Here is a 16,676-nt window from a genome sequence, read left to right as displayed (position 1 = left end):
CATGACTGAACTGAATAGACATAAGATCAGTGAAGCTTCCCCTTTAGTTACCTTTGGCATCTGTTTGACAATTGTGATTTTGCTTGTGTCTCTTTCTATTCTTGTAAAATTGTTCAAATTGTTCTCCATTGTTCTAAACCAAACAATAATTATATTGTATGAAAAAAGAGAATGTATACTTTACAGTATTGGAAAAGTTGGAAATTTAAATTACAAAAATTGTGGTAAAAGAGTTGGCAAACGAGCGGATATTCTACGTGTTTGAGATTATCAAAGTTACCGTTTGACATGATTAATATTGATATACCTATAAAAGTTAATAAATTTTCATTTTCATAGAAAAAATACACTAGAATCACAAAAAAAAGAAAATTTTAAAAATCCTGATATTAAAAGGGGTAATCCTTTAGCATTATATACTAACTGATAAGACAGAGCTTTGTAGAGAAGCTTCACAACTCTTTACAACAAACAAACCTGATTTTTTTCTTCAGTTGTAATTCAGATAAAAGAGCTCGGATTGAAGTTTCATCACTGTCGAAATGGCTGGAAATATATAAATTGTTATTTTAAATTGTTCTTCGCTATTGAACCACTTAAATAATAAAGTGTGGATTTAATTATTCACCTTCGCATATCATTTTTTTCGCATAGTTTCTTTTCTGTAAAAAGACACGATAGTAGATAGTTAGGTCACCATAGCTACTCTGGATCTAGCCAAGAAAAGGCCTCCTGCAGGGGTTAAGCTTATAAAGAAAAAACTCCCCCTTGTTTTCAATTTATTTATTTCATTAATAAGGGACAGAAAGTAAGAGAAGGTATAAGTTTATTTCTTTACCTGCACATAGATTCCAGAGAAATTGGGTTAGGATAAGAGGCTTCTATTAATTCCAGAACTTTTTCCTCCGTGGCTTCGGATGATTTGTTACTTGGTTCGGTGGAAACTAAAATATATGGTTATTTATGCCTAAAAGAAGCGCACAAATAACAAGCTAACGATATTTTGATTTCAAAAGAACAGTAAACTGTAATATAGTAATAGTCTAGAAATTTGTGTTCGTGTAACGTCTAATTTTAAATTAAAATATGTCAGTTTTACAGCAAAGTATCTTAAAGTAATAGTTGTTAAAAATTTTATTTACTCATCAATTGTAGAATAGCTTATTGTTTGTGTGCGTGTCTTTGAGTAATTGTGTGTGTGTGTTTGGATTTTGTTTATGTGGATTGGTCAGTAGGTGTATCGACGGTCGGTCAGTCAGACATACTATCGTTAAAGAGTAGCTGCGCTACTAAAAATTAAGTAAAAAAGACGAATCTTTCAACTCTCTAATAATAAAATCTTTCCAGTTTTAGGAAATTTTTTTTTTCTTTCTTATATGTAATGTACCCTTAAAAATACCCAATATGTTCATAAAATACTTCAAACAAATCAAACAAACATTTTATTGTATAATACATTAGTTTAAATAACATTAAAGTACATGTTAATACTTCAAAATAATATATTTCTGTTTTATATGTCTCACGGTTGGACCCTCAGATGTCAAAACTTTATTTTAGTGTTTGGCCAAAATGACTTTGCAATTGTATCTGTAAGACTAAGTACGTCTAATAACACCCTTTGCTATTTTTAAAATCCTAGAAAATTTTTTTTGCAAGAAAATTGCATAAATTCGCAACCTTTTTTAGAACCACTACCTAACTCGAGTTTTAAAACTTTTTATATAAAATCCTTTTTACAAAAAATATCAATAATTACTTAAAATTAAACCTGAAAGAAAAAAAATCTCATTACACGTGTTAATTTGCATGTTTTAGGTCTTTTTTTGAGGAAAGTATAACTTCCACATTTTTGACAATAATTATATTTTTTTAACATTTCAAAGTAAAATATAATAAAACTTAAACGATTTTTCTTGAATTATCAGTTGAAAATTTCATCAAACATGCAATTTAAGTGATGAAAATTTAATAAAATCATTTTTTGAATGTTTAGAATTACCAATTTTCTACATTTAAAACAAAATGTTAACAAAATTTAAAAACATTTTAACATATAACTTCAAAAATCAATAACATTTTATAAAAAGATGTTTCAAAAAATAAATCATTAAAAGGTATTAAAATGCATTTCAAATTACTTAAAATTAAAACGAGAACATCTTTTTACACTGTATTCTGTGGAATAGAGTTTAAATGACATGATTAGTAAATGAAATATTTCCTAAACTCATTAAGCCTTTTTGTGACTATATTAAAAATAATTTATTTTGTTTCATATTGTTTTTTTATTCAAATATTTGACAAAATTTTCCCTACGTCAATAAAATAAAGTCAGTTTTTTACTGTTTCCAGGAAATTTCTTTATAATTATAACAATTAAATATAATATAAATCTTCATTATCTTTTATTTGAATTATCATACACATTAAAATGTAAAGTATAAGCTAGAATAGCACTTTTTTTAACGAATATTTTAATGACATTATATCAAAATAATTCCTCTTAAATATCACACAACATATGATTGGGAAGTATAGCCATTTCTTGGAGGTATAATATTTACAAAAATACCATTAATTCTGTTTTTATCAGAAGTTAAAAAAATTGAACAATTCTAAAACAATGGTTGGCTGTCTAGATATTGAGTACACTAAGACTACGGCTCTGTTCTATTGAAATAACGTTGCAAAAAGAGGGGTTCTGAAAGTAATCTACCTAATTATTTTTAAAGAACCAACAAGTACTGTCAGTATCTTTTTTCTTGTAATCTAGCAGACAATCAAATCATAACACAATTTTCATGATACAATATTCAGGTTTCTACTTCACATTTTAAAAAATATACTGATCAATAAAATGTTCAAAATTTTACTTTGTACTAATTGAAAAAATATGTTGTAATTCTTATTTTAAAGTTACATTTTTATCCCTGACAAAATCATAGACGACTTTTAAAGGCATCTTATCTAAACTTTTTGAAGAAAAACTTAAAAACGTTAATTAAGTATTAAAACTATTTTCTTCGATTTTTCTGAAGTTATTATCGCATTCTATGGGTTTTTTATTATCATTTACTTATATCGAAAGTGCCAAACATTGTACCCTAACTTATTCATTTAATAAAAAACCAAGCGTGGTCTGTTAGTAAAAAATGGGGAGTTAAATTGATTTTAATTTGGTAAAAATCACAAAAATATAATCAGCGATTTCAATCGATTTAAATCGTTGGATCTATACAGTTAAATATAAAATGTTCCAGGGAACGATTATTACCAAAATAATCTATGATCTTGGCTATTCCAGATTATTTATAGGCCTTCTTATGCTGCTTTAGAACGATGTACGGGGGAAAACATGTACGTTCAGCCGTTGGCTCCTAGCAGACTTTACAGTTTTTTTGCTTTTGAAGATATTGGATCCCTGGAACATTTTACCGTGAACTGAACCAGACTCATATCGTTTAATCTTATAAATACTTGTACTCCATTCTTGTCCTAGTATGGGGTTTCATTTTACACACAAAATCTTTATAATAAAGTAATAGGATGTTTGTCTGTCAGTCTGTCTGTCTGTTTGTACCGAAGGTTCTCGCTAACCGCTGAACCGATATGGTACTACTTTACAGGGTAGTTTCTCATAGGTACTGGGAAGGTTTCAGTGGAGGGTACCACCACCCTCCCAAGTGAAATCGCCCCTAGAACCCCGGCCCCCCCCCCCAAAAAAAAAAAAATAAATCTTTTTTTAAAATTTTTCTTTTTAAAATATAAAATAGAACATGGATCATATGAAGGAAATGAAGTCATTCCTAAAAAGGACAGAAATTCCCTTCCTTGGGTATAGGAAGGCTATTTCCTTTCCTTTTTCTTACAAATTCTCAGTAAGGAATGTGATTTCTGTCCACTATCTTACAAATTCTCACTAAAGGAAGGTGACCTCTGTCCACCATCTTACAAATTCTTCCTAGTTCTTAGAAATTCTTCCTTTTCCTCACTATTACAATCATGTTTAATCAATCTACCTTATTTTACCAAATTCTTCCTTATTCTCAGTAATTCTACCTTAATTACACAAATTCTCTCTTATTCTCAGATAACTTACCTTATTCTAAGAAATTCATCCTTGTTCTAAGAAATTCTACCTTATTCTAAGAAAATCTACCCTATTCTAAAAAATTCTTCCTTATTCTAAGAAAATCTACCTTATTCTCCCAAATTCTTCCTTATTCTAAGAAATTCTTACTTGTCCTAAGAAAATCTACCTTATTCTAAGAAATTCTTCCTTATTCTAAGAAAATCAACCTTATTCTCCCTAATTATTCCTTATTCCCCCAAATTCTACCTTATTCTAAGAAATTCTTACTTGTTCTAAGAAAATCTACCTTATTCTAAAAAATTCTTCCTTATTCTGAGAAAATCTACCTAATTCTCCCAAATTCTTCCTTATTCTAAAAAAATCTACCTTATTCTAAGAAATTCTTACTTGTTCTAAGAAAATCTACCTTATTCTAAGAAATTCTTCCTTATTCTAAAAAAATCTACAAAATTCACCCAAATAAATCTACCTTATTCTAAGAAATTCTTCCTTATTCTAAGAAAATCTATCTTATTCTAAGAAATTCTTCCTTATTCTAAGATAATCTACCTTATTCTAAGAAATTCTTCCTTATTCTAAGAAAATGTACCTAATTCTCCCAAATTCTTCCTTATTCTAAGAAAATCTACCTTATTCTAAGAAATTCTTCCTTATTCTAAGAAAATCTACCTTATTCTAAGAAATTCTTCCTTATTCTACGAAAATCTACCTAATTCTCCCATATTCTTGCAATATATAGGGGTCCCAAACTCAAAAACAAAATTTCAGCGCAATCCGACCACCTGTTCTTGAGATACAGTGACCTGGTGTCCTTGGTACTGATGGTAAGATTTGGGAAATGGTTCTAATCCTCAGTAAATTTGGTCAAAGTCCAAAAATATTTTGACAAATTTTCAAATATTTGATCAAAATTATTTGTCCTGGGTATTTTTTCTTCAAAATTTTGACAAAGTGCCAAAATATCTTTGGACTAAGGATTCGAACCATTTCCCAAATCTCACCGTCGGTACCAAGGACACCAGGTCACCATATCTCAAGAATGGGTGGTCGGATCACGCTGAAACTTTGTTTTTGAGTTTGGGACCCCTATATACTGCAAGAATATGGGAGAATTAGGTAGATTTTCTTAGAATAAGGAAGAGTTTAATAGAATAAGGTAGATTTTCTTAGAATAAGGAAGAATTTCTTAGAATAAGGTAGATTTTCTTAGAATAAGGAAGAATTTCTTAGAATAAGGTAGATTTTCTTAGAATAAGGTAGAATTTCTTAGAATAAGCAAGAATTTCTTAGAATAAGGTAGATTTTCTTAGAATAAGGTAGATTTTCTTAGAATAAGGAAGAATTTGAGAGAATTAGGTAGATTTTCTTAGAATAAGGAAGAATTTCTCAGAATAAGGTAGATTTTCATAGAATTAGATTGATTTTCTTAGAATAAGGTAGAATTTGGGGGAATAAGAAAGAATTAGGAAGAATAAGGTAGAATTTCTCAGAATAAGGTAGATTTTGCTATGTTTTGCAAGAATTTGCTATGTATTGCAAGAATTTGCTATGTTTTACAAGAATTTCTTAGAATAAGGTAGAATTTCTTAGAATAAGGAAGAATTTCTTAGAATAAGGAAGAATTTCTTAGAATAAGGAAGAAATTCTTAGAATAAGGTAGATTTTCTTAGAATAAGGAAGAATTTGGGAGAATAAGGTAAATTTTCTTAGAATAAGGAAGAATTTGGGAGAATTAGGAAGATTTTCTTAGAATAAGGTAGAATTTCCAAGAATAAGGAAGAATTTGGGGGAATAAGGTAGATTTTCTTAGAATAAGGAAGAATTTCTTAGAATAAGGTAGAATTTCTTAGAATAAGGTAGATTTTCTTAGAATCAGGAAGAATTTGTTAGAATAAGGTAGTTTTTCTTAAAATAAGGTAGATTTTCTTAGAATAAGGTAGAATTTCTTAGAATAAGGAAGAAATTCTTAGAATAAGGTAGATTTTCTTAGAATAAGGAAGAATTTGGGAGAATAAGGTAGATTTTCTTAGAATAAGGAAGAATTTGGGAGAATTAGGAAGATTTTCTTAGAATAAGGAAGATTTTCTTATAATAAGGAAGAATTTCTTAGAATAAGGTAGAATTTCCTAGAAAAAGGAAGAATTTGGGGGACCAAGGAAGAATTTGGGGGAGTAAGGTAGATTTTCTTGGATTTAGGAAGAATTTCTTAGAATAAGGTAGGTCATCTGAGAATAAGTGAGAATGTTTAAGGAAAAGGTAGACTTTGTTATGAAAAGGTAGAATTTGGATGAACTAGGTTAATTTTCTTAGGATTAGGAAGATTAAGTGAGATTTAGGAAGGCGATTTTAATTCTCTTTTTCAGATATGTGAGAAAAAGGAGAGTGATTTTTGTACATATTTCACTTATCTGAGAAAAAGGAAGATGATTTCTGTCCTTTTTTGAATGAAATTTCTGTCCTTTTAAGGAATGACTTCATTTCCTTCATATGATCCAAATTGCGTTATTGAATTCAACTCCCCCCCCTTCTCAAATGCCCTTAGAGGCCTCTGGGAGCGTAGCCGCTAGTAAAACATAAAGAAATTCTTCCCATCCCATCTCTCACTTCATTACTACTTTATTCAATAAATGCTCTGTAGTTTAAAAAAAAACACAACAATAGGGCACATATGTTTGTTCATAAAGCTTCGATATTATTTTTATATGTAATATACTTTGTTTACATTTGGATGCAAAAACTGTAAAACAGAAAAACCTGAAAAAATGTTAATGTTCTCATAAATGTTAGTATATTTCTATGTATCTAAAAACACAGAAAACTGTTATTTCTACAAACCCAGGCAATAAGACATAAATTCTGCGATTTAAATACATTTAAATTAAGTAATGTTTGTGTTACACATTCTACCCTTTTTAAAATTCAAACATTACATTGTTCAAACTGAAAAAAATCGCGGAGTAAATGCCTGGTCCTTAAATAAAACACAATTTTGTTAGAGCCCAAACCTTTAGGTCTGTTAGACCCAACAGTAAACAATAGTTTCCCCTGCTCAGCTGAAATGAATAGATAGATAGATAGACAGATGGATAGATAGATAGATAGATAGATGGATAGATGGATAGATAGAAAGATATTTAGATTGATATTTAATTGATAGAATTTGATACATACATTATATCATTAAAATAGATAGATAGATGAATACATGGGATAAAGTGTTCAATTCGGACCCCGGTCATGTTATTGATTAGAAAGTTTATAGATTTTGGTGGAAAAGGAAAAAGCTTTGCTTGGTTAAATTATGTCGTTTAAAAAATTCTCCGCTTGTAGAATGTGAAGCACATGACAAAAAATGTAAAATTACAAATTAAACAAAGGTTTTTGTCTGCTAGAATTTCCTTTTAATGTCTGACGGATTATGGTATCAGTTCGACCATCTAGATATAATATATCTTTTGATTTACCTAGCCAAATGTAATGGTTTTCAATGAATATTTTATAAGATACTTTGTATATGTTGGTTTGTTGAACATAGCTGAACAAATAAAAATTTTCTGAAGTATTTACACAGATAAAAAAAATAAAATAGACTAAATGAAAAAAAACAGTCTAATTAAGTTTTGTCAGGTAATGTAACTCAGAGTACCCAGAGATTTTAAAGGGGGCGCATGTGGGGAATGACCTATTCCCTTTATTTTTAATTCCCAAACCACACCTCTCCAATAATTACTTTTTTTTCAATGTTACGTACATATGGACGGACATACCCTAGTTAGTGTAGCTAAGCTACGCTGCTATAAATTATATTGGTGTAAAAGAAAAACTTACTTGGTCTCTCTGGAAGTTTATCTAATTCTTTCTCCTGGGTTAATTCCACCTCTATCTTTCTGAATTCTGGGTATCTAGTCTGAAAATAGATAGATAGATAGATTGATAGATAGACACATAGATAGATTAACAGACAGACAGATAGATAGATATACAGGCAGATAGATAGATAGACAGACAGATATATAGAAAGATAGACAGATAGACAGATAAATAGAAAGACAGATAGATAAATAGATAGACAGACAGATACAGGGGCGTCCAAGCTTTTTATTTTGGGGGGGGTAAAATTTTTTTAAGGGGGGGGTGTAATTCGGTTTTGGGGGGGTAAAATGGCGCGCGAAGCGCGCCGCAAATTTTTTTTACCCCCCCCAAAATTTTTACCCCGGGGGTAAAATTTGCTTGGGGGGGTAATTACCCCCCCTGAAATCTTTTGGCAGGGGTAAAATTTGTTTACCCCCCCCAAAATTTACCCCCGGGGTAAAATTTTGGGGGGGGTAAGTTAAATTTGATCAAAAATTTAGTATTAAAAATGCGCGCGAAGCGCGCAAAAATTTTTTTTGTTAGAGATTTTCTATTTTGGGGGGGGTATTTAATTTACCCCCCCAAAATTGTTTGGGGGGTAAATACCCCCTCCTAAATGGTTGGGGGTGCCTACGGCACCCCCAGGGTAGGGGTAAATTTAAAATGGGGGGGGTAAAATGAAAAAAAATCGTTTGGGGGGGGGGTAATCGCCCCATTACCCCCCCCCCCCCTTGGACGCCTATGGACAGATAGATAAATAGATAGATATATATATAGAGATAGACTGACTGATATATAAATAGACAGATAGATAAAAATTAATTAAAAGTTAATGACTAATAATTAAGAATTTGATCAATAACACAAACTTAGGAACAGACAACCAACCCTTTGATTATACGATAACGTTGGTTTTTGGATGTTTTTATTCTTGTTTGTTGCTGCACCTAGTTTTCAATTTTCCTTATTTTAAAAAAAAAGTGAAAATATTTTGATAAAAACAGGGCAATGAAGTTCAAATCAAATACAGAACAGGAACTGATATTCTACAAATTTAATCTTTAACTGTGCGTCGCTATCTGTAGTTTTTGAGGTTATAAATTAGGAGCTATTCTCAAGAATAAAAATCTTCCACAATATCTTTTGTGTGAAATTTTACATATGATTACTTGATTTGGAAGGGTTCTAAAACCATAAATCAATTTAAAACACCATTGTTGACTCCTTCCATTGACAAACTAATCTCTTTTCCCTTCTTATCCTAAAATAAAAGCAGAACTTCCCACAGAACTAGTATCTTATTAAATAACCTGCAAATATAAATTCTATCAAAAATATAAATAGTAGAATTAAGAATTAACCTACAATCTTTTCTTCCCACCTTAATGTATCAGCCACATAAAGAAATATTTCCCAATAAAGAATTCGGTAAAGATTAATTTATGGTCCATTGCGCTATCACCTATCTATCCCTGAGTAAAATAGTTCTAGGAATTTCTTTACAAATTTGCGCAGAGTAGAATTAAAGTTCTCAATTCTTGCTGATGATCAATTTGCTTAATTTTTTAAAGTAAAAGCTTGGATAAATGTCCTACTTTTTCAAACCTTGCATAGAAAATCCTGTAATAAACGCACATTGTTGATAAGGGGAATTTACACCAAAAAAAATAAGCCAAGCACGTGTTTCACACCCCTTCAAATTTTTTCATTGGGGTGTTGACACCCCCTTCCAAAACGCATCTGAACAGTTCTACTAACTATTTGTATAACGAAATCGATCAGATTATCAACTTGGACAATCTCTCTACAAAATTATCATTTTCAACCTTTTCATTATTTGTAACAGTGAAGGTACTCTACTACAAGTCACAATTGTTGGTCTGTTTGTTGTTTTTAGTAGTTCTTGTGATTTTTCGCTTTATTTTTGTTTGTTTTACTCTATGCGTTATTTCCTTACTGCCCTTTTTCTTCCCTACATTTTTACTTTTTGTTTTCTTGGTATTATTATCCTTTTTAAAAAGTCTTTGTGTCTGTCTGTAGATTAAGATCTCGGATTAAAAAAGTTATCCCTTACATTAAGTTTCTTCAGATTCGGGGAATGTTTATAATCTACATCCTCATAAGAGAAAAATATCCCCGCAAAAAAGGGATCTTGGACAAAGTAGCTTCGGAAAAAGTAGCTTCAGACAAAGTAGCTTTGGACAAAGTAGCTTCAGGACAAAGTAGCCTCCTAAGGAAAGTAGCCTCCACTGTTAATAAAGGTCATGGCCGCAGCGCTCGGCCCCCTAGCCTATAACCTAACCTAACCTTACCAAAAAATTGTAAAAACATTATTAAAAATTGTAAAAAACAATATTAAAAATTGTAAAATCTATCAACCACTTTTAGCAAAATCCACGAAATCAGTTGATGATATTTTTCCTAAATAAATGTTCTGAGGCTAACATAGGTTAGGTTAGGTTAGGTTATAGGCTAGGGGGCCGCGTGCTGCGGCCATATTGGAGACTATTTTTCTTAAAAAGCTACTTTGTCCTGAAGCTATTTTGTCCGAAGCTACTTTGTCCAAGATTCGCAAAAAAGTTCAATTTATCTTTTTAAAACTAAATTGGAAATTGAAGGGATGACTTAGCTCACCCTCCCCCCTTCCCTCTAATGCCACTAGGGGCGTAGTCACTAATATCAACCTTTAGGACTATGACAATAATAAAATAAAGTAGTGTATAGAGTAGCTACGCTAAAAATAAAAACATACCTGCATTAATTTCATAATTTTCTTAATAAATCCAACGTAGTCTAAAATAAAATAAAATTTTTAATAATCTTATCTTACTATTTATTTGTATGTCTATTCATCTATCTCTTTTTAAATTCACCCGTCTATTCAATTTAGTTAAATCTTATAGTTCTATCTATCCATCCATTTCTTTATCTTTCAATTCATCTATGAATTTATGGAAAATATTTATCTATCATACATCCATCCACATATTTTGCTCTTTTTTTATTCATCCATCCGTCTATCTATCCATACATCCATCCATATATTCATCTATTGTATCCCTCTAACTACCAACCTCTAGGAAACTCTGCTGGGCTGACCAATTCTTTGAAAAAGTTCTGAGCCATTTTTGGTCGAATTGTTATTTCTACCTCCTCCTTTTACAGTGAAAACTCCATCAAATAAGTTTATAAACAAGAACGGGTATGTCTCAGAATAGGACTCTATGTGTTTGCTTTTTATTTGAGTGTGTGTAATGGTCTGTAAGGGTGGTTAATGTTATGTGTGTAACGTATTGTACTAAGCGGGAGGATTTTATAGAAATTTATGTTCCATGGACACTATAGGCTTTATTCAAATTTTTGCCCTAAAGAAACAGCAAATACATTTATTTTCCTTTAACTTTTTATAAATTTGAAATATTTTTTATTGAAATTATTGGCAAATATTCCCAAATATTGTGACATTATTCAATTTTATAAATAAATTCAATTTAAAAGAAAGTGAATTATTTATGATTTTGGTGGAATCTAGGGCTCGGCAAGCAGTGACGTAAAAACAGCCAAATTTTATTTTCAATATGAATCCTTCCACTCGGTCATATTTTTAAACAAACAAATGTAATTTAATTTGATGAAGTGTTGCCTTGAACCAAAAGCTTAGAACACGTTTCTCCTAAAAATATTTTAGATATGTTAAATTGCATATCACAGAAACATAGACTTATTGGTTGGCGAAGAGATGGATAGATATAAAGAATAATGGATAAAACAAAATAAGATAATTTGACACAATTTTACGCTTTATCATGTAAAAATTAAATGCCGTTTTCAAGTCCAATTGTTATAAATCCTTAATTAAAGGTAAACGGGTGTCAATCTGTATGTACTGAAGGATCTCGCAGCATTTCGACAACCACTGAACTGATATTCCTTTACAGTGAAGCTTGGTCATTGGTCCAGGGAAGGTATATAACTATTCTGGGGGCTTACAAAAAAAATAGCCATTTAAAAAAATTTTACTTTTTCTTTTTAAAGTTAGGGGCGCTAGTATAGGTATACAGTAAGGTAAAAGATAAACTTAAAGATAAGATAGATACATGCCTATATGGTTATAGTTATACAGATAAATAGGTAGATAAATTTGGTTACCTGTGCATGTTTGCCAGTGTTGGTATTGACCAAGAACACCCTAAACTCCAGGGACAGATGGGGGAAGGGGGTCAGGTCCTCACCCCCCACATTTCCGTCCTTGTTGATAACAATGCCCTTGTGCTCGCCCCCCGCCACGTAGCCAGTGCCACCCTCGCTGAAATAAACAAGAATGATTATGTCCAGTAGTATTTCTGAAAACAAGGACAACTATGTGCATAGTATTGTAGAAATTAACCATGAAGTCCAAAAAGAACAGTAAACATTTATTCATATATGAAAAATATCTTGTATTCAATAGTTGAACTAGCATTACGTAGAAAGTCACCAAAGTCAGACAACCAACTTTTTGATTACACAACCCTTGTCTGGAAGTGTTGACTTTGCATTGTAAGGCCTGTTTATAGGAAATGGCATTCCTCCTACTGTTATGAATATCACTTAATTGGCACAGCACTAGTTGATGATGTTTTAAATGTCTCTAGTTTGATACAGTTGGGGTCGGGACTCAAACCTGACATAGAATACCAATTACCTGGGGTTAAGCACTTTTCTCTCCATAGACAGGGTGGTAGAATTTTGAGTCTTCTTTTTGGGGGTCATCACAATACGTTCTACAACAACAACAAAAATTGGGTGAAAACAGCAGTGTTTCGGAGCCGGATCCGGGAGCTGGAGCCGGAGCCGGGAGCCGAGAGCAGCAACATTTTTGGTGGAGCCGGAGCCGTATTTTTCGTTAAAAACGGCTCCGGCTCCAGATTAGCTAAAAATGATTTTTTTAACTAATATTATAATTTGGCAACGGTCTATTTCCATATAATAAACTGAAAAAATATTGGTACTTACAAATAGACACACATCCTTCTACTTTTATATAGCTTTCATCAAATAAAAGCAAAATATTTTATATTATTTATTTTATTTTATCAAATTCAATAATGAACAAAAATTGATATATTAATTTTAAGGTAGGAGCCGGAGCTGGACCCGGAGCCGCATCAAAATTAAACGGCTCCGACACCCTGGAAAACAGGGATAGTACAATGTAAGATAAACCAAAGATAACTTTCTGCCATTTGTGTCATAAATCAGATGGCTAAAATACAATCTTAACAATAAGAAATAGAAGAGTTGTTGAGCTTATGAAAATGATAATAGAAATGATTATTTGTATGAGATAAAGAAATGCCTTCTTTATCGTACCAAAATATGATTTCTTACACTAATATGATCGAATTGTACCCATACTGTTTTACTATTGGTCCAATTAGGTGATTAGGTATTTAGACTTGCTGTATTTTTTTTTTAAATCAAAGATCTTTACAGACTGACAGACAATTTCAAATAAACTTACCTTCAGCCATTTTGCTGCTTTTTTATATATTTTTTTTCTTCTTGTAAATTTGTTTATAAACTTTGTTTAATGATATTTTTCTTTCGTCAGCTAAACATTTTAACTCTGAAAATAAAGTGTTATGTAAACAATTTTATTAATTACAAGGAAGGATGTATGTCTGTCTATCTATCTGTCTGCTTAGAAATAGCACTAACAACTAAACAAATTGAGCTCTATTTGCAGGGAAGCTTGATATAGATTCTAGACAGGTTCTTATCTATTTTACAAGCATATGTTTTTTTTTTTACTTTTTATCTCCTAACTTAAATTTTGATGGATGGGTTTCGTACTTTCATTACCTTTTATTTCAATAATTACAGTTAAATTATATGTATATCCAATGCAATATAGCCTAAAACAGTACCAGGACTAAGAAAAGCTTCTCTTAGAATTATACAATTTACTGTAAGGCTCTAATAAATACAGTAACTCGTTCATAGATTTAACCAATTATCTTTTTTTTCATAATGGACGTACATATCTACCTTTATTATAAGCTACTACTAAAAATAGTGTAAATGATGTAAATGAATAAACAAAACAACTAAAACAGTTAATGCAGTAAACTTAATTCTGCAATTTTTTTTGCTTTTTGTGGTAGCGCAACTACTCTATACTTTATACAAACACTGTACGTCAAAACGTTACCTACACAGTATTTTTTTAGAAAATTAAAAATAGATTTCTTAAATATAAGCTATCAATAAAATGTCATATTGTGTGATTTATTGACAAAAAATCTTAAAAATCTGTGTATGATGTCATCTTACATAATTATTGTACTGCTTGATTTTTATCAAAACTGGTCTTTAAGCTGCATATGGATGTAATTGTACTTGGTCTACCATTTGCTAATGTTGTAGTTATGTTTCTACAATGAAGAACAAGGATGATTACTCCCAATACTAGCGAAACTTAATAGAACATTTTCAGTACTTTAAGATCATGAAATTACCAAGAATTACAAGAACCTGAAATATACCAGATTTTCAAATTAGACTACAATGCCAGTTCTTATAATGTCAGAGTAAGTCTTTGTGATCCACCGTTTGACCACCAGCTGCTTTAAAAGTTAACTAAGGCATATTTTTCTTGTGGATTAGTCTTATATTCACTAAAATCAGCCTGTTATGTATTACCTTGTAGATTTTTTTCTGTTAACTTTGCGGATTTTTCATCACTATATCATTAAATGGTCAGTAGTTTGCTGCTAAATACTTTTTATTTTACGAAGATAGCCCAAATATTAAGGGAGTAATAAGCGTTTAAAAAAAAACAGTTTACGTGGGACACCCTGTATATATAAATAACAAATTTTCTTTTCTTTTTTTCATGGTTTTATTGTCATGTCATGTAACATTTGCAGAATGCAAAAAAAATTCCAGTATAGCTCAAAACCGATTAATATCCGGTGGATCATAACCAGTTCTCACCCATACTTAAAAATTATATATAGCATTGTATTATATCCAGTTTCTACGGATATAAAAATGTACAATGATAAGAATAAAACCAGATTTTAATGCACGGCCATTCGGCATCTCGGGCCTAAAAAAACTGGTTTTAATTTTGCAATCGTATTTTTTATATCCGCGGAAAGCTGTTTATAATACGATGCAATAAGTAACTATTCTTTCTAGTGTAATTACTTCCTATTATTATATAATGTTAACTTAAAATTCTAATTTGTAAACAAGTTTTTCAAGCTAAAAATGAACTGTATAGTTATATAGTAACAATATTATTGGAACACCATGTATTTTGTGTAAATAAGGACTCTCATTAAACATTTAATACCTAGTGTTACTACGATACAACCATATTTCTCTCAGCTCAGCAACTATATTCCTGAAGTAAATTCGTCCCCCAGTAAGTCCGTAGAGAATCGCTCTAATTAAAATCGTACTATCTATTTCAAACTTTAGATGAGTGATTGAGAATGATGTCTAATTGCAAGAGATGTGTACTAGTAAAGTTTTGTAAAAATACTCTAAAACAGATTTTTAATGTGAAACATCATTAGATGAGGTCATTCTTAACATAAAATACAGACATTTTATGTTATAGGGGCAGCTATTTCCATAAGTAGGATGCAATGCGTATTTCTAATGATAATGGATTTTAAAATAACTTTTCTATGCAATATATATTTTGTCATTCTTTAAAAAAAAATTTAAGCTCGTCTGTTGGGATCACTGAGATTGTTTTATGCATATTCATGTTTAAATTAAAGTCTATAGGTTGTATCCTATAATCATACCCCATCACTTCCTTCGATTTAAAAAAGACCCAAGATGCTAGGGGCTCAGTTAAAGTTAAATAAAAAAGGAAAGGTACATTCATTTCTACCTTAATCGTTATGCTTGAAGAACACTTTCTCTAGAGTAGCTGAGCCACTGATATAAATTTGGGAAGCTTTATGTTGGTCAAGGAAAGGCTTAAGTTATTACAATGATACCTTCTAAAGTTAACAAAATCTAACAAAATTATTTTAAGAAGCCTCCACACCCCCCCCCCCCCCTCCTCCCATTTTCATTAATATTTGATAAAATAAATATGTTAAAAATCAAGTTTTAAATAATTTGACGACAAATGTGTGAATAAAAATTTCATGAACATTTTAACAATTTTTTTAATCGATTTGAATCATGCAATTTTTGTGTGAAATTAATATGTTTGAATCTTTTTAGTCGATAGCGAAGAAATAACTTACTGAACGTAATATGATAGATAGCATTACTCGGCCGGCCGTACGTTCGGATGGACAGATGAAGGACTTACCTACTATAATTTTAGAGTAACTGCTTTATTAACAAGGATTACAATATCCATAAAAGCGAAGCTCTGTAATGAAAGGGCAAACGAACATTAATTTGTCAGAACTGAGTAAGCACTGTATCTTGTTGTAATAGGAATCAGTATTCAAAAAATCAGACAAATAGGATAATTTTAACATACAAAAATTTGTTGTCAAAAAGGTTAAAAATCAATATGTGAAAAATGGATGTAGGGAAACTCTAGTAACAATTATAAAGTTGCTACTAAATTGTAATTAAATACCACAGGAATCATCATGCTAAGTTTTGAATAGATAGGACAATTCTAACCTGTTTAAATTAACGAAAAGAGCTAAATGTCTGTGACGTACGGACGGACCGACCCTAATAATAGAAAAGCTTCGCT

General features: G+C 30.9%; 1 protein-coding gene across 2 annotated transcripts in view; it reads right to left on the bottom strand.

The window, feature by feature from the left end:
* Positions 1 to 13,598, bottom strand: part of LOC145326727 (uncharacterized) — a 30,945-nt gene extending 17,347 nt beyond the window's left edge. The window contains exons 1-11 of one of the 2 annotated variants that reach the window (XM_080170103.1): positions 13,452 to 13,598; positions 12,633 to 12,711; positions 12,098 to 12,254; positions 11,592 to 11,621; positions 11,023 to 11,104; positions 10,701 to 10,741; positions 7,925 to 8,003; positions 7,102 to 7,149; positions 839 to 944; positions 478 to 546; positions 52 to 133 (exon numbers count right to left, since the gene is read on the bottom strand). In XM_080170103.1, the coding sequence (XP_080026229.1) occupies positions 52 to 133; positions 478 to 546; positions 839 to 944; positions 7,102 to 7,149; positions 7,925 to 8,003; positions 10,701 to 10,741; positions 11,023 to 11,104; positions 11,592 to 11,621; positions 12,098 to 12,254; positions 12,633 to 12,711; positions 13,452 to 13,461 (783 nt within the window). In that variant the 5' untranslated portion in view covers positions 13,462 to 13,598. The remainder of the gene's footprint in view (positions 1 to 51; positions 134 to 477; positions 547 to 838; positions 945 to 7,101; positions 7,150 to 7,924; positions 8,004 to 10,700; positions 10,742 to 11,022; positions 11,105 to 11,591; positions 11,622 to 12,097; positions 12,255 to 12,632; positions 12,712 to 13,451) is intronic. The other variant, XM_080170104.1, reaches the window with a different exon arrangement.
* Positions 13,599 to 16,676: the final 3,078 nt, after the last annotated feature.

Source organism: Acartia tonsa, chromosome 8 (assembly GCF_053477335.1).
Source record: "Acartia tonsa isolate MP-2025a chromosome 8, ASM5347733v1, whole genome shotgun sequence".
NCBI lineage: Eukaryota > Metazoa > Arthropoda > Copepoda > Calanoida > Acartiidae > Acartia > Acartia tonsa.
The sequence above is the reverse complement of the archived record's forward strand: the minus strand, read 5'-3'. Positions and strand labels throughout refer to the sequence as shown.